At 28.1% G+C, this 18575-nt stretch overlaps 2 protein-coding genes across 8 annotated transcripts in view; one reads left to right on the top strand and one right to left on the bottom strand.

The window, feature by feature from the left end:
• The window catches only part of LOC149893993 (NACHT, LRR and PYD domains-containing protein 3-like), a 32693-nt gene extending 21655 nt beyond the window's left edge, over nucleotides 1-11038 (top strand). For all 7 annotated transcript variants that reach the window (XR_016449128.1, XM_090076547.1, XM_090076544.1 and 4 more), the window contains 2 exons: nucleotides 3213-3242; nucleotides 10368-11038. Coding sequence is in view for 6 of the 7 variants with exons in the window: in XM_090076547.1 (XP_089932673.1) it covers nucleotides 3213-3242; nucleotides 10368-10951 (614 nt within the window). In the remaining variant the exon portion in view is untranslated. The remainder of the gene's footprint in view (nucleotides 1-3212; nucleotides 3243-10367) is intronic.
• Nucleotides 3853-9334, bottom strand: LOC149893994 (uncharacterized). Its single transcript, XM_090076568.1, has 2 exons — nucleotides 7690-9334; nucleotides 3853-7479 (listed from the first exon to the last, which is right to left on the bottom strand). The coding sequence occupies exons 1-2, from the start codon at nucleotides 9196-9198 to the stop codon at nucleotides 7126-7128; spliced, it is 1863 nt and encodes a 620-aa protein (XP_089932694.1). The 5' UTR covers nucleotides 9199-9334; the 3' UTR covers nucleotides 3853-7125.
• Nucleotides 11039-18575: the final 7537 nt, after the last annotated feature.

Consider the following 18575-nt stretch of genomic DNA (forward strand, 5'->3'; position numbering starts at 1 on the left):
ATGATGATGATGATGATGATGATGATGATGATGATGATGATGATGATGATGATGATGATGATGATGATGATGATGATGATGATGATGATGATGATGATGATGATGATGATGATGATGATGATGATGATGATGATGATGATGATGATGATGATGATGATGATGATGATGATGATGATGGCGATGGCAATGACGATGACAATAATGATGGTGATGATGATGATGATGATGATGATGGATGATGATTGATGATTGATGTTGGTGTTTTTATGATAGCAAGCACTCACTACAAAAAAATTGCGAGTTTTTCATTGAACTTACTTCTAAACAATAATAATAAAGGTACTAATGTAATAAATAATAAAAACAAAAATAATAATAAAATCAATAATAGTAATGATTTGTTAAGTTAAAATTACTTTTCCACTGAAAAAAAACGAAATAACAAAAGAATGATGGCCACCAAAAACTTGTTATCTTTAACATATGCAGTGTAATAAAGTTAGAAAAAATACTTTAAAGGAGGATAAATTATTCAATATTTAAAAGATGTTTCTCATACAATATAAAACAATTTTAAAAGAAAAATGTTTTAAAAAATGTTGCATTTTTGTTTTCATGTAAACAGGGTCTTAGTATAATCAACAGTTTGAGATTCAAAGAAATTGAGTTTTGAAATTTTGTACTACAAAAGTTTGATTTAAATATCTAAAAAGTTTTTATCTTTAATTTATGTTAAATGTATATTTTTCAAATACTTATTTCTCTCTGCAGCTCAATATTACTGGAAGAACATCCCAAACATTTTTTATGTGGCTTTTAAAATCATGCAGTAGTTCTAGAGTAAAATGACTTCATGCTTTTTCAGATTGAACAAGTGGTTTTAGCTTATTGCAGTTTTTAGTTAAAATAAAAGACTTATTAGGCTTTTAATAAACATTTTAAATGTTTATTAAAATATTTTAATAGCATTCGCGAATACTATTTTGAAAAATTTTTTCATACAACTTTGTTATTTATTATGTAAAACTAATCTTTCTTCAAGTGAATTAAGCGGTTTTTTTTAGTTTAAAGATCGCAGTGTTTTTAACACACTTGTTGCTTATTTCAAAGTTTATTTAGTCAAAATTAGAGCAAAACAGAAATATTATGTGAAAATTTTAGATGAGGTAATAACTTTTTTCTTCACTCTTGTACTTGTATTTTTTGAATAAAAGTATTTAATATCTATAATTAGATTAATTTTATATGTATATATATATATATATATATATATATATATATATATATATATATATATATATATATATATATATATATATATATATTTATATATATATATATATATAAGATATAATTTTTATATATAGATATAAAATTATTGTTTTTCCCTTCAATTTAACTTTGTTAAATTGAAAAAAAAGTTATATTTTGGGCTGTGACAGATGTTTTAACATCTCTTATTGCTCAAAAGATCATTTTTCTGCTTCAAAATTGGTGACAAGGTTGTTAACTTCAAACATTTGGTTATAGTTTGTTTGTTCAAATATAATATTCAATAAAATTCCTTTATTAGAAGTTAAAAATAGTTTCATCAATGTTAAAGCAAATTCAAGTTAATTAAAGTTAACTTAGAAATAATGTAATCAATGCCATCTCAATTTATTCAGTTAAAGTTACGAAAAATATTTTTAAGTCTTTTTTTTTTAAAACTTTAAATCGCAACTTGTTTTTAAAAAATGCTTTTAAAAAATGGTTTTTAGAAGAACAGTTTTTGAAATAATTTAAAAATTAAAAACATGATAAAAAGAAAATCTTTTAGCTTAGCAGTGTAAAATAAGTTTAATATGCATGCTCCAATCAATAACTGCCACAGAGAAAATCAAATAATTTATATTTTGATTTTGTTAACATCTTTTTGATGTTTTCTTATTCTGCTTTAAATGTTATATTTTTATTGTTTCAAATTTATGTTGATGTTTACTTTATATGTTGTATTATTTCCAGTAAAAAGTACTACTACACATTATTAAATAAGATGTCTACTCATCAACTTTGAATAAATTAAGATTAAGTAATTTTTTTAAGTTAAATTTTAGGTAATTAATTTCTAAATAATTTAACTCCCTTATATAAAGTTGTATAAAGTGAAAGTATAAAGTTATTTTCCTTTTAAGTGTTTATTACAATTTACAAGATTTACAAAATTTAAATTGTTTATCCTCCTTTAAAATATTAAAAATTCTGTAGATGCTTAAAATAAACTAAATCACTTGGTAATAAGACGTTTTTAAAAAAGCATATTTACCAGCATTTTCAAAAAATGCTCCTTTAAAAAAAATTTCAGACATGAACATAACATATATCTGTTAATCATATTTATATGCATTTTATTTTAAAAATGAAAAGTATCTGTTTTTGCTTCAAGATTCTTAAATTTATGTCAAAATGAATAAAATAATAAAAAAATATTAATTTTTAAAAATAGATTAAAGTAAGCGTTTAAACGGTATGCACAGTTTAAAGGTAGTTATATTGTTTTTGACCATAAAAAATTTAACACCAATTTTTGACTTTATTACACGACCAGAATTTTTTTTTTTTTTCGATCATAGAAAAATGCCAATTTTGACTTTTGAAGATTACAAGGCCATAACATAATTAAAATTTTGGAAAAAAATGTGTATTCCTTATTACCAAGAAATGAATAAGTATTGATATGTAAATGTATGCAATATATAATATAAATCCTTTTTGATCTTTATTTGGAAATCGACTTATAAAAGCGTTCCAGAGGCAGGAGGCGTTTTTAAATTTTTGTAGTTTCTCTACCATTTTAATGTTTTTGACCATAACGTGGTCTCTTTAACGAAGTCAAAAGGTTATTAACAAAATGCCATGTTAAGAATATCTTAACAAAATATTAATGTTAGTCTTAATTTTTTGATGCTTCTATTTTATTTTGTAAATTTTTCAATGATTAGTTATACTTCAGTTAGAAATGATTTTTTTCTCTTTTAGCTAGTAAATAGAGTTTAATATAATGATATTAATTACTTATGCCGAAAAATATCAATTAACAAATTTCATTTTTTGAATTTTTGACGAGCCACAAGATAAACGATTTAAATTTATTTCCCCTTCCTTTTTTTGTTTTCATTTCTAATTAAATAAGAAGTTTTTTATATAATAAAATTTGATACTTTTTTTCGTAGATTTTCTACTAAAAGCTCGTCCGCGTAGTGGTAAGAATTATTTATTATTTTAATTTGTTTAAGGAAGATTTTACGTGATCATTCTTTTAAAAATGCGATTGCTTTATTTTCGAGAACATATCTTCGGTTCGTTTCCGCGCCACAAATTTAAAATAATTGATGAATTCGACTACTTTTATTCTCTCATTTGCAAAATACCATTGAGCATTTCTAGATAAAAATGATCTGTTTTCTATAAAAACACGGAAAAAAAACTCTTTTAAAGAAAGTTTCAATAGCTGAAGGGAAATAGTGAAGATTTTTATGACGTGAGTTTTTTCGGTCTGTTTTACGAAGAAAATGGCTCTCATTACTTTCAGTATATTGTAAAGATTCAGTATTTTACTAATTATAGTGTAAATGATTTTATTATCAGTTGTGTTTGTTATCTAGTTAGATGGATTGATTTGTCAGTTTTATTTGATAGCCTCGTTCTGTGATAAACTTTAGTTTTCACATATTTTCTTTTTTCTGAGGTTTCCTTTTCAGTGTCAGTTTTATTACTTTGTTAAATTGTGAGAAAATAGTTATTAGTTATCAATTAGTTACGTATCAATAGGTAGAAGACAAATTGTAAATGTTTATATTGAAAAACACTCCTTTTCCTTGTAAATTTGAAACCGTAAACATTAATTGAAGTATTGCTCGTGTAGTTTGAACTTAAAAAGAGTTGATTTTATGCTTTCACTCATTCGTTGAAATTCTTTTTGAAAATCAGTTTTCACTGTGACAAAAGACCATCAGCAACATTTTGAGAAATAAAGTTATTTACACTTGTGATTTACTTTTCTAGCCTTTGAAAATTGACTTCGTTCGACAGTAGATCAACTCTAGAGGGCGATACAGCCAAATAACCTCCTATTCTAGTTTTATGTAAACTCTTTTGTCTAAACAACTTCTCTCTAAAAACACCCCTCCCCCACCCACCTCTTCTCACCTTTAAAGCTTTACGGAAATGTCTCCCTTCAGCATATTAGAAGTGGAAAAAAAAATTAGAAAATCAACTTAAAAATATCCATTTCTTTAAAAATAAATTCTTCCATTATTTAGAGACTTCATTTTGCATAATTGAAAACCCACAATATTAAAAACAAGAAGGTCATTGCAGTCCCTTTTAATCAAAAGTTGCACCCTTCTTACCCTGCTAGAATAATAAGTATAAATTATTGCTCTGGAAGGATGTTTAGCTGATGTTGACCTGCTGACATTGATTTTTTGAAAATTACAAAAACAAATTGTGTTAGTAAAGTCGCAGCTAACAACAAGCATTAAGAGTTATTACAACCGTAACAACGCTTTAAGTTAAACATCAGTCGTTGACATTTTCATCGCTTCATTCACCTCGGCCCTAAGTTCATAAAGTATAAGTGAAAAAAAATGTTCGAAATTGAATATTAGTAACAGAAAGCACCACTTAAAAAATAGGATATTAGGTTAAAATAAATAGATAAGATAGGATAGTAGCTCCTTTTTCTCCTCTCAGTCAAGTCTCTAGTTATTTATTCTCTTGTAAGCAATTTCTTTCGATAAAGAAAAATAAGTTTACCGCTAAAATAAAGCACATCGCTTTTGTTTCGACTCGAACAGTTCTATTCTCTATTTTTATCGACTTGTTGAACTTAATTGTTCCCTTTAAAAACGACGCTTTGAATCTGAACTCAAACTCGGCTTTATTTATCATGCAGTTTTCACCTCCTGAAAATGTAACAAGAGTTTTAAAAGATGAGTTTTTGGTATCAAAGTTTTAATGTTTCAATTGAAAGTTACTTTAAGAAATTCTTTTTTACATTTAATATATGAGGGGTGTAAGGGAAAACAGAATGTGATTTTTTAGAAATTTCAAAAAGTATATTTGGCGACTTTTTTAAAAAATATTTGGTGTATGGCTGTAAAGAGCTGAAATGATCTTTTGATAATTCTAGAACTTTTTGTAGCAGCAGCGAGACAAACCCTGTTTTTAAGTCTTAGAGAATATTTTTAATCACTTATTTCAATTCATCGTTTAGGATTTTACGCTTTGCAGTTAATACATAAGCTTGTGTCCAATGTATACTATATGCGGACAGCAATATTTAAAAATCTACGAAAATTGATGTTAATCTCTATTACCTTTAAAATAAAACAGAAATCTATTTTGTAATAAAGTTGCAAAATATAGTCGATTGCAAAATATAGTCGAAAGAGATATAATGGCTCCCTTGGGATTATAATATGCAATATATAGGAAATGTTTGAAATACCTTATGTTTAATGATACTATTACGATATTAACGATATTATTGTTTAACGATAATATTACGTTTAATGATGAAATGAAACAAATTATGTAGAGAGTTGAACAAATCAGACTTTAGCAAGTTTTTTTTTTTTGTTTTTTTTTGTTGTTGTTGTTTCTGGTTTTGGTTTCTGTACTTATTCAATATGTGGTCTTCTTTAGTCAGACTGACTACTTTTCTTATGATATTGATCTAAATTTAAAAATGAAAAGCCTCATTTTAAAATTTCACTTATAAATAACATTTTTTACCTGCATTCTGTATATTATGACTTTTTTGGTTAACAGAAGCAAACTCTTCTGTTAACCAAAAGTCTCTGATAACTTTAGATAGAAAGATAAGAATTGAGTTATAGATTTTTTTATTATAATGTAAAAATTTCTCTATTTTTACAAAATTGAAAGCAAGTATTTTTTGTTTGTTTAAAATACTAAAAAAAAGTATAAAAGCTTCAATCGCATTCTTACTTTTAAGAATTGTCATAAGATGCTCTAAATATTCTCAGGAAAAATGAGAATAAAAAGAATATAGAGATTTTCAGGAGAACTGAGAATATGTAAAGCGTAACAAGATAAACTGAGCCAAGAGAACGAATGCAAACTGTAGTTCCACATTCCACATTCGAGTTTTCAATTACAACTAAACCCTCACTCTGTTTGATGTTTTCGAACAACTCTGTGAGCGAACGGACGTTTTTCAAATGAAAACATCGCCGCAGGAGTTGAGTTGTTTCATTGATAAAAATCGCAAACTTCTGAACGGTGTGAAAGAAGTGTTTGGGTAAAAAATTTTCAAAAAACACAAAAAAACACAAATCTGCACCATACATCACCAAATTTTCTGAAATTTGGCACAAATGTTTAGAAACATAACTTAGGAAAGACTGTAAATTTTTTTTATAAAATTCTAATCCGTTTAGGATTTACAGCAACTTGAAGTTTGTTTTATTTTGACTGAAAAATGAGGGGGGAAAAGTGCCAAAAATGTTTCTGTTTATTATTACCCTTATATGGTGCTTTTAGTAATGCTGTGATTCTGAAACTTGGTACCAAAAGAGCTTAAAACCTGCTAAGTCCGAAAACTTTAGTTTTGTATCTCTCGAAGCAAGGCAATGTAGTTTATTCTAGGATTCATAAAATGTACCTAATAATGACAATAAAAAAGGGCATTGACAATTATAGCTATAAAAAAAATCTGACTAATAGAAAAAAAAATTTATCTTTATTTTTTTAAAGATAAGATGTATATCAACTTTACGAACCAATTTTTTTTTGGCCTTACGTTTACTTGAGGAGTTATTAAGGTTTGATATGAACACCAAATTTTTTGAAATTTTAGGCAATCTATCCCAACTTTCTGTAAATAAACCAAATTAGAAATTAATAGTTTAGTAACTTAATTGTTTTTATTAATTTTTTAGAACAAAATAATAAGGTATAAAAAACCTTTTGAAAAATGAATACTTAATTTAAGTGATTTAATATATGCTTTTCATTCACATTATTTATAAATTGTACAAAAATAAAAGATTAAAAAAAAGTATGGATAGGACATACCAGACTCAACAAACTTGAAAGTAGTTTAAATATAAAAAATCTCTATTTCCAAAGGAAAACAATTTTTTTCAAGTCGTCCTTGGCTAAATAGTAGCAAAGCCCTGTTTTTGTAGTTGGTACTTCAACTTTGCAAATGATGTGGACATCTGGAACCCAGCATTGGCTATCTACTGGTGGCCATTTAAACAACCGTGCAGGACCATTTGGACACATAAATTTGACAAGCACATCTTTTTCTTCTAGATTAATGTCTTCAATGACTCCTATCCACCACTTTTGCTCATAGGAAACACAGGCATAATCACCTGGTACTAAGTTTACAGTTGTTACAGGGATGTTTCCAAAATCATGAATGAAAGCAAAATCTTCATCAACACTGCATAGCTTTGCCCCTATCTAGAAAAAAAAAGCAACATATATTCGGTTTTACTTATTTTGTTAAACATGTTTTATTAAAAGCATTAAAAAAATTGAAAGTCCAAAATAAAACAAAAATACTTTTGACGATGATTCCACACAAATAAAAAATCTATTCGAGTTTATCAATAAAAATTATGCATGTTTTTTAAAGATTATAAAAGGTATATTAAATACATATATTTTAACCTTTTGATGGCCAAGTGGTACAAACTGATGGAAACTACGTGTTCCAGGTATGGTATTTGCAGTATCCATTCGTTCCTTAAGAGTGTTTCTCACCAAAGTTAAATCTTCTGATGATATATAAATGAAATGTACACCTTCAATGTTTTCATTGCAAAATTTGAACATTGCTTGTGGAGATAGAATATGATTACCCATATCTCTTTGCAAGCTTGTTAGTGTTGCTAAACGTTTGACTGTACCACCTATCCCATCACAAGGTTGCTTACCGTGACTAGTTGCAAAAAAGTTCCATTTAGCAGAAAGACCATAATCTTCAAGATGGAAACAAAGATTCAAAATATTTTTACAATTCTTATATTGACCTGCACACCCATCGGAAAAGTATTCAATATTTTTTATTTCAGGTAGATTGGTTTTAATATCATTGATGACAATATCAATAATTTTGTAAACCATGTTCACATCATGTGTCATATCATCTGAAACAATACAATAAGATTTGTGATTGAGAAAACCTTCTTTTTTGAAATAGATAATCACAGGATGTAGTGTACATTGTAAATTTGTCCAATGAAAGCTTTGTACTTCATCCTGAACTACAAATTTATAGTTTTCTGAAAAATCACCCAGAAATAATGCTGTTAACTCATTCATATCTTCCTTTCTTGATCTCAGGTATGATGCTTGACTCTTAGCTAAATATGAGTGTGGTGCAAGTTTAGTCAGTTTTTTACATACTAATTCAATGTATTCAGACACTGGCTCTTTATTAGGTGTTAAGTTTGACCTATCTGTTGTTGTCCACTGATCAAATTCTACTTCATCATCGTCTTCAAACTCTCCAATTAAATTATAAAGTTTTTCAACCAATGCATTTATAGTTGCTGGGCATCTTTTACATTTACGCATCATACAGTCTTTATTAGTCATGTCACATACAATATAAGGAAACAGATCTTTGTATGTCACACCAAGAGGATGTAAAAGCAGTTTTAAATTCTGATGAATAGCACAGACGCATACTGAATGTGTTCCTGAAGCACCAGCAGTAATACACCATTTTGGTCGCAATGTGCAAAACCTTGAAAACCCTATTTTTATTTCTGGGTTCATGGTTTTGAAAGCAACAAATAATTCCTTTAAATTACTTAACAGCAAACGTTTTTGCATGTGAACATTTTTCTTTATGCTTACATAATCCTTTTTACCAGGCATTATACGACTATATTCATCATCTTCATAAAAAGACTTGACCAGTTGAACTGTTACATTTGGAAGAACTTTCCCTAATTTAGGATTAGGCATGGCTAAAATACCTTTTTCTAATGCTAATTTACGTGCAGTTCGAGCTACATAGTTTGTTACATGTAATGTTTCAGAAACTTTTTTTATTGACCAGTCAGTTGAAGCAAGTGTTGTCAGTTGTATTTTTTTAGATGTTGGTGTGGACTCTGCAATTTTATTAGCTAACAATACCATCATGTTATCAAACAAGTTTGCTTTTTCCATATACTCATTACCGAAACTTGACTGTTCTTCAAAACTTTCTTCTGATATATTAAGGGAGGTGGCTACTTTTTTTTTAATGAAAAAATAAAAACTTCTTCAGAAAAATTGAAAAACCAAAACATCAATAACTCCTCAGCAAAACATAAGGCCAAAACAAAATTGGTTCGTAAAGTAGATATATGTCTAATCTAAAGAAAATTACAACCAAAAGTTTTTTCTATTAGTCAGATTTTTTCTAGAGTTATAGTTGTCAATGCTCTTTTTTATTATCATTAGTTGGTGCGTTTTGTAGATCTTGAAATAAACTATATTTTGTTGTTTTGAGAGATACAAATCTATAATTTTCAGATTAAACAAGATTCAAACTCCTTTGGTACCAAATTTTAGCTTTGCAAAATTACTACAAGCACCTTATAATGGTAATAGTAAACGGACACATTTCCGGTACTTTTCCCCCCTCATTTTTCAGTCAAAATCTAACGAACTTTAAGTTGCTGTAATTCTTCAAGGGATAAAAAATTTTTGAAAAAAATTCACAGTCTTTCCTAACTTACATCTTTACACTTTTGTGCCAAATTTCAGCGAATTTGGTGATGTAGGGTGCAACCCTTTGTTTTTTGAAAAATTTTTACCCGTTTACGATTTTGTTGTTATGTGTCATGTAGTTGTTAAAATTAGTTTTGAGCAGATTATATTTCTATTAGGTTGGATTTTAGAGAAAAAGCGATAAAAAGCTCAGTTAATTCAATTACTTAATGTCTCTTTGCCTTAAGTTATAAATTTGAAATGTTTTAGTTTCTTTTTAAAATCAAATAGCGCGCTTTTTGATTCTTTTAGCCAAGTTTCTGATTGGCTTATATGTTATTCGTATTTCTATTGGTAGAAGCGCAACCAAAGTTTGAAATTTGCGTACAACAAGTTTTAAAAAATATTTTGATTCTGTATTTCGCAAATTTTTTTATTTGTTTAACAAATATTTAATAAATAAAAAATAATTTTAAAAATAATTTGTGATCTTTTGGACTGTTTTAATCTCTTTGATATAAAAGATAATATCCGCTTCATATTTATTAATTACGATATTGTGTTTTCAAATTTTTCAAATTTTATCTTGATTAATTATTGTTGCAAACAAATAATATTAATATGTTATTCTTTTTCATATGAAGGTCTTTCTTCAGTTGATCGAAAGTTGTTCTTGGAATGCTTCTTTGAAGCGCAGGCGTCGATTACAGAGGACTTGAAAAAATCAATTAATGAACGTCGGTGGGGGATTGTTATAAAAGATGGAAAAACTGCTATTGAAGTTTCACATGAGAAATATTTCATGCAGAAATTTTTTGACGCAGGATGCAAGTTGAACCATTTATGGGTTGATAAAAATATTTTATCTGAGGATGAGAAAAAACTTATTATTTTATGTTCGACCAACGTTCGTGATGTCAATTTAAATCATCCAGTGAAGATCGATGGATGGACACCGACACATAAAATTGAATGGTTGCGGATAAGCACCCATTATACTTTCGTATCAAAGAACGAGTTCGAAGGTTTCTTCCTTCCGTGGATTCGACTCGCTGATGAATTAAATCTTTACCTTCACGACGACACGAACTTCATCGACGATATTTGCGAATGGCTTCGTGATACGAGTTTCAGGAGGTTGATGATTTCTACCGACAACTGTGGAGAATGTTTTAATAACATCGAAGAGTTTAAAGAAAGAAACACGAAAAAATTTTTAAAATCTTAAAAAATAAATACAACTGTAAATATGTAAAAAGTATATGTAATACAAGAAAGTTTTTATAACATCGAAGAGTTGAAAAAGTTGAAATGATACGAAATACTTTTTATTGTTTAAATAATTTTAATATGTTAAATAAAAATGTTAAATGTATAAGTAAATACAAGAATTATTTATATAATGAAATGTTAAGTAATTTTAAAAATAAAAAAAAACAATTTTCTTATAAAACATAAAAAGTGGGAAAAAAATGGAACGATTTTCATTTTTATTTGGAGTTTTTGTTGCAAATAATTGTTATTTATTAAAACTTAAAGAAGTTTTTTTAAATTCTTCAGAAAATCACAGAAATATAGTAGAATGATAATAATGTAATAATAAAAATGGAAATATAAAATGATTAGCTTAGTTTTATTGTTGTTGTTAATGGTGATAGTTAAGAAAAAAAATCGAGTTTTTAAGATGAGATTCGAAATTTTTTGAGAACGAATTGTTTTCTAATCAAGTTTTTTTCAACTCTAATCATTTATATTAACTAATTTCATTTTTCATACAACTTACACAACACTTGCCGTTTCCATAGCAATTAAAATAACCTTAAGTGAAAAAAGTCTGAAAAAAATGTTGTTCAAGATAGGTCTCAAAGAGGTATGGGGCATACTCTAATTTCTAGAATGTCGATAATGATCTTGAATGAGGATGATTTGCAAAAAGTTTCTAACAAAAAATCCCGCCCCTGACCCCTAACTGCCCTATTCCTAGAACTACGTCTTCTAAAAGTCTAAAAATTTTTTTGGTTCTTCCAAAAACTAGATCGATATTTGTCGGTCAACTATTTGTTTTTGCTGTCTATCCTTATTTTTTTTTAAATAATTCTAATGTTCATAATTTCATCCTTGACTGATATCCATTAAATGTCTGACGTTTTTAGGAGTTGGGCTAATTAGGTCACTATTTAATGTCATTATTTTGTTTTTATTTACAGATTTTAGAGAGAAACGAGCACGCTGCTCAAAACGTAAGGCAATTAACAGTAATGAGCCAGCTGTTGTTTTTACGAGCAAGAGCAAATTTAGGATGTATTCATTGTTCCTTTTTATTAAAAGAACTTCCATCGAGAGAAATAGAAAAAAAAAAAAAAAAATGACAGTTATTTTTAGCACTACAATATAACGCTAAATTAGTAAAAGCAAAAAAAAAAATAATAGTAAACAACTTTAAGGCAAAGTGTCGTCATTTTATTTATCATTCTATTTCGTTAAATGTTAATTATTATAACACATTTATTACATATTTTCGTCTGTTTAAAAGTTTAATAAATTTTCAATATTACTTTTTTGCATCTTGCAAAAAAACAAAAAAGTATATTTAATTCAAGAATTGCTTCTTGAATTTAATATATTTTATTGTTCTTTGCAGGTTTAACACTTTAAACTGGTGAACCTGGAAAGAACAATAAAATATATTTAATTCAAGAAGCAATTGATTTTAAATTTGTCTCAAAGAACAAGAATTTGGTATTGACATTCCCATTGTTGCTTATACAGAACATGGATTCTTTGATTTAAAAGTTGTATAATAAAAAGTAATAACTCCATTGGTGATTTTTTTTGTGTGTAAAAAGTCTTTTAAGAACGAATAGAGTTCCAACTGCGTTATTGGTACTTTTAAGAATCATTGAGCCCATGATTAGGATGAATTACTGACGCCCCTGCTCTTGAGATTTATAAAACATTTCCAAATCATAAAAAAACTCTTGTAAAACTAAAATCATTAAAAAATGATCACGGTGAAATCTTTTAGGTTGCCGTAAAAGCAACCAGTTAACATTTATATTTAGATTTATCATAGTTAAAGAATTCCAGTTAATTAAAATTTCTTGATTTAACTTGAAATTTAAACATGTTTAGGACGAAACAAACATCGTTGGGTAACTGGCAGTACCTTGTAACCATCCGATCTTTGGTAAAGTTTGTCTTTCTCCTCAAAATAAAATTTCTCCGCGTTTTTTTATCTCGTCAGCCATGCATGCAAAACCAATGATGCGCTGTTTTTTCGATGTCATCAAACTATGTATACCTAGTTCCGTTGTGTAAGTGAAAAGAGAAGTTGTAATAGTCACTAATTTAGCTTAACCCTTGATGAGTATACTTCATCCAGAAACAGAAGATATATGAACATAAATGTTCATATGAAAGGTGATTATTGGAACCTTGGAATGATCAGGGTACATGGGTCTATGCCAGCAGAGAAATTTTGTGTAATTGACAAGAAACTGAAAGAATTTGGGCTAAGTTTTGCCTGTGATATTATTGCAGTAACCACAGACGGAGCTGCTGTAATAAAAAACTTTGGTAGCTCAATTTTACCGGACCATCAGCTCTGCCTCGCACATGGAATCCACTTGGCTGTCTGTGATGTTCTATATAGGCAATCTAGGAAAGAAGATAATGACACACCTGAGCAAGTCACTATTCTAGAAGAGGACTAAGAAGATGATGACAGAGATGAGGAAGGAGGATTAGAAGTTTCAGCAGAAGCAGGTGCATCAGCTCTTCCAATGATCAGGGAGGATGTCACAGAACTCATCAACAAGGTCAGAAAATGTGTCAGATTGTTTTGAAAGTCTCCAGTTAAAAATGACATGATTCTGCAAAAGCATGTCCAGTTTGAGTTTGGAAAGGAGCTGCAGCTAATCTTAGAATCTAAGACACGTCGGAACAGCTAACTAGATATGATTTCAAGATTTATTACCCTTAAGAAATGTATTCAAATTTCATTGATTGAGTTATCAAGCGATATTATGATTTCTGAGTCTAAACTTACCACCTAACAAAATCTAGTAAATGCTTTAGAACCAATCAAGGTTGGTGCTGAAGCACTTTGCAGAAGAGATTCGAACTTGCTCTCATCTGATGGCATTCTAAAGTTCATTTTCAAGCAGCTTAAAAAGCCAGAAAAACACCTTTAGTCAAGAGCTAGTTGACTCGTTTACTAAAAGAGTCACTGAGAGGAGGAATGCTATGTTAGTAAACTTAGTGAAATATCTGAATAATCTTGATGTCATTAATAGAGCAACTCATGACATTTTCAAAAATTCCATGCCAAAGAGAAATGCAGTTGCAACTAATGCATCAAGTTTGTTTAATCGTTTGTTTGAGCAAAAGAGAAGTGAGTCTATAGATGAGGAAAATTTGTCAGATAATGAAACTAGTCAGGAGCAAGTACAACAATTTACTTCCTTGTCACAATAGCTCGAATTCTCCATCAGAGAGACAGTCAAAGGGGTTTCACCAAAGAAATAAAAAATAGAATCAACTTCCAAACTAATGCTCAAAGAAATGGCTGTATTTGAGCTAACAAAAAAACGAACAAGCAACTTAGATTTGTTGCACACGCCTTTGAAGTCAATCCAAGTAACAAGTGTGGAGGCTGAAAGGTCATTTTCTGCAAGTGGTCTATTTGTCACTAAACTAAGGTCAAGGTTGAATAATGAAACACTTAATGCTTTATGTTTTTTACGTGCTTATTGTCTTAAGAAACGTCAAATTAACCATTAAAAAGACTTATTTGTTTGTTGCTCAGTTGTATTCAATGTATGGAATTCCCTAATACAACCGGAATTCCCTAATACAAACTTAAATGACATTTTTACAACTGCACCATAAAGTCGGTGGGAAAAATTATCAGATAAAAAAATAATTGTCAGATTTTTTTTTTTTTTTTTACAAATTTTTAATTTTCTTATAGTTAATGAAATTCTATCATTTATTAAGTCCCTTCATCAATCCAAACCAAATCTGAAACCGGGATGAATAAAACCAGATGAGACGCAGTATTTCATCCTCATTTGGATTTTTTTCCTGGGCTAAAAGAAAAACCAACAGCAAGATTATGTTTTTCATCAACGACCTGAAGTAAACAATGCTTGTGAAAGAAAAGTACCAGAAAGCAAAAGATTAAAAAACAAAAAATAAAGAAGTGACAAGCACCCAAAACGCAAAAAGCTCATAATATTAAGGTAAAATCATTTAGGAGGAATATTTTTGAAAAATTTCTTAAAACCAATGAAAAAGATTTAGAATTCTTCACTAGTTGCTCTTCCGAAATAATTCATCGTGATGATGAATGTTTCGGAACAAACAAGTTTTTTAGAGAACAGAAAAAGTCTTACTATCAGCGACGCAGTCACCAAAAGTCAAACCTGAGACAACTGAAGGAAGGTTGATATAAGGAGACGATGTCGGAATCATTCGGAATAAAGCTCTTTATGAGCATCAAAGTTCACTCAAGGGCTAAATCAGAAGAAACTCTTTTATTTAATGTTTACGAAGAACGAACCGTACGGAAACAATGCACAGCGTATCATTCTAAGCACGAAATAAAATCAAAGACGAAAATTAAAAGACAAACATAAAAAATAAAAAGTTTATTGATTTAATCAAAAATTTCAGGTATCAGAATCATCATTTCATCATTTTCATCAGAATCATCAGAATCATCTTTTCTTGCATTAAAACTTTAATACAACGATTTAAATTAGAAAAACTTGCTAGAAGAGAAAAATTTAGAACAGAAAAATCCAGATACAAAATTACCAAGAAAAGAATAAAAACTTAACTAAAATCTTCCACTGATTTGTTGAAAACGACTCGATGACGTCAGTTTTCTGCTTAAAAATGATGGAAATGAAGTAAAAAAAAAATATTCTTTTTCAAAAAAGTTGGAGAAAAAAACTTCATAAACAATGCTATTAATGCTCGACAAGTCAGTTTCCACATGAGTTCGCTGAATCAAGTCAGCATACTTACGGCATGGGAAGAAGATGATGTTTCATTATATTCACCCCTGTCATCTCCCTTTTTGTGATTTTCTTAATGATTAATTCTTTGAGTTGCAACTCGATTAAACTAAATTTAAAAACATCTAAGCTTTGATTTTTCCGCTTTTAACGTAAACACTTTGCGAAAACTGTTTGTACTGTGAGTTATGGTTAAAGCAAAATACAAAAATGTTAGTGATTTTATGCAACTTTAAAAGTGCTGTTTTTATGAAAAATCCTTTTTCTAATACGAGTAGTAAATCACCCTTTTACGAATGATAAATAATAAATAAATGTATCTTGTTATTTTCTTTCTTTTACATTTTTTAAGTCTATAAATATGTTCAACTTTGCTTGCATTTTAACAGGAATAAAGTAATGTGCGCGAAGTTACAAATGAAAGCAAAGATTTTATTTTATCAAACAAGTAAAAATGAAATTTTTTTATAGGTCAAAATTGAAAATGGTCGCTGCGCAATCGTTTACAGTCCACACGATATAATTAGAATTTTAGTATTTCGAAATCTCGGGTTGAAAAATTAATTTCTTGCTTTTTAAGGCACAACAAGTCATTTATTAAAATTTTAAATAAAACATCTGAAATAAGTTTATTAATTTGCTCTTTATAAATAATCTCATACTTTTCTTGAAATATGAAATCATAAACGAGCAAAAAAGTTTATTTCTTGCTTTTTTTTAAAGGCGAAACAAATCAACTATTAAAATTTTTAATAAAACTTCTTTAGAAAGTTTATTAATTTGTTAATCATAAATAAACTCATACTTTTCTTAAAATATTAAATCATAAAAAAGCAAATAACATCACAAATAACGATAAAATCATAAACTGTCGTTTAAAGATGCTGTTCAAATGATTTATAGTTATATTAGAGTTCTCGATTTCTTAATCTATTGCTACGACAATATTCATAGCTTATTTTATAATATAGAAAAACAGGCCTCTTATTTATCCCTGTAAGCGCCAACAAACCCAGCCGTTCAATTAAAGCAAGTTATACATAAAACTTGTTTGAGAAACAAGTTGTATTTTTATTACCATTTAAAATATCGAGAACTGAGTTTGCAAATGAACGAAAAGAACTCAGTGTGACAGGCTTTGCTTTGAATAAACTTTCATCAAAATTTTGTTAAATTTTTTAAAAATAAGTTTCGATGTTTTCTTTTTATTTCTAAAACATAAAAAACGAAAAAAAAACTCAAACTTCTCCTGAATTTTTTTTCCTTTAAAAACAAATATGACGTATGTTCTTAACTGAAATATGACGTATGTTATTAACTAAAATATAAACCTGTAACAAGAAGTATTTCTAAAAAATAAAAGCCTTTGAAGGCCATCGGTCCGGTTTATTTAAAAGGGCAGGAGAACGGCTGGAATGAAAAAACAAGTCAAACAAATACAAATGAAAATAATAAATCCTCCCAAAATAAGATGATGGTACATTCTAAGGTCATTTTTTCTAATAAAATCTTTTCTTTACACCTCGTGTTAAGAAATCTCGTGTTAAGAAAAAAAAATTATACTCTGAGTTTTGAAGAAAACATAAAAAAATAAAAAATTATTTGCAATATATATAAATAAATATTCAAATTAAAAATCTTATTAAGTCAGTTACTTATTCCGTTTCGGTAATATGAGATGCTCTTTTTTGAAATATTTTCAAAAAAATTATTTGAGTTTACTGTAAATGTTTGAATAAACTTCAAACTTAAAATTTTACAAAAATTTTAGAAAAATTATGCTGCATTATTTTTTGCTGGTTTCACGAAAAAAGCTTTACAAAAGAGAGGTACAAAATTTCAACTTAAGACAAAATTAAGTTTTCCGTAATTCAATAAACAAAAGTCCAAATTAGTGTATTAGAAAGATGAGTTGTTTAGGTCCGTCTTTTTGGTCATGTTATTTTGTGAGTTTTTGTTTTCACCGTCAGCTTTATTAATGTTAATTTATAAGAAACATAATTATCATTGAATGTAAATAAAATGAAACATGACATGTTTCTTTTGAAAATACTTCTTTATTCTTACATAATGTCATAAAATAATTCATAATGATAAATTCTTACATAAGATAAATTCCCTCTAACATTCTATTTCTCTAACACATTTTTTCTTCATTTACGAGCGGAAAAAATAAATTTTGATGGCATTATTATAAAATTTCAAGTCAGTCATGCAACTATTCCTTGGTTGCACTTATCATAATGAATAAAAGTTTCAGGATTTGTTTAAATCAGGAACTAAGAACATTTAGAAGGGAATACTCAAATAAAGAGAACTTTTACAACAGACGACCGAGAGAGACTGTTCTTTTTTCTCTGAAGCACATGAACAATGAATTGAACGCAGATCAAACTCCTAATTTCGTTTGTCTTAATTAGCCTTACAAAAAAATTTTAACGAAATCAAGAAAAGGGATTTAAGATCTCTCACGAAAACTTAAGAATCTTCTTATCGAAAAAGTGAGAGAAACATTGTGTGGACCCTTTTATGATGTTTGTTTTTAGGGACTTTTAAACACCTTGTTAATTTATTTATCATCCATCATACATTTTAAAGAAATTTGAAAAAGTAATCACTTATGTTTAGGGTATCATTTTTGATGTCAATATACAATTTTTTTTATTTCTTTTGGAGTTCAATTAATATGTAAAAGTTGAATATATTTGATAAAAATTGTTGCTTTGAATTTTTGATTTTATGAAGCAAAATCTGTTTAACTTTTATTTATTTTCAATAAAAAATTGTTTTTTTTTATGAGTTAAAAATATCATTTTGTTTCATTTAATT

The sequence above is a fragment of the Hydra viridissima genome, unplaced genomic scaffold, assembly GCF_058129835.1.
Source record: "Hydra viridissima isolate aposymbiotic clone 2 unplaced genomic scaffold, HvirCarnegie_v1 scaffold_1, whole genome shotgun sequence".
Taxonomy (NCBI): domain Eukaryota; kingdom Metazoa; phylum Cnidaria; class Hydrozoa; order Anthoathecata; family Hydridae; genus Hydra; species Hydra viridissima.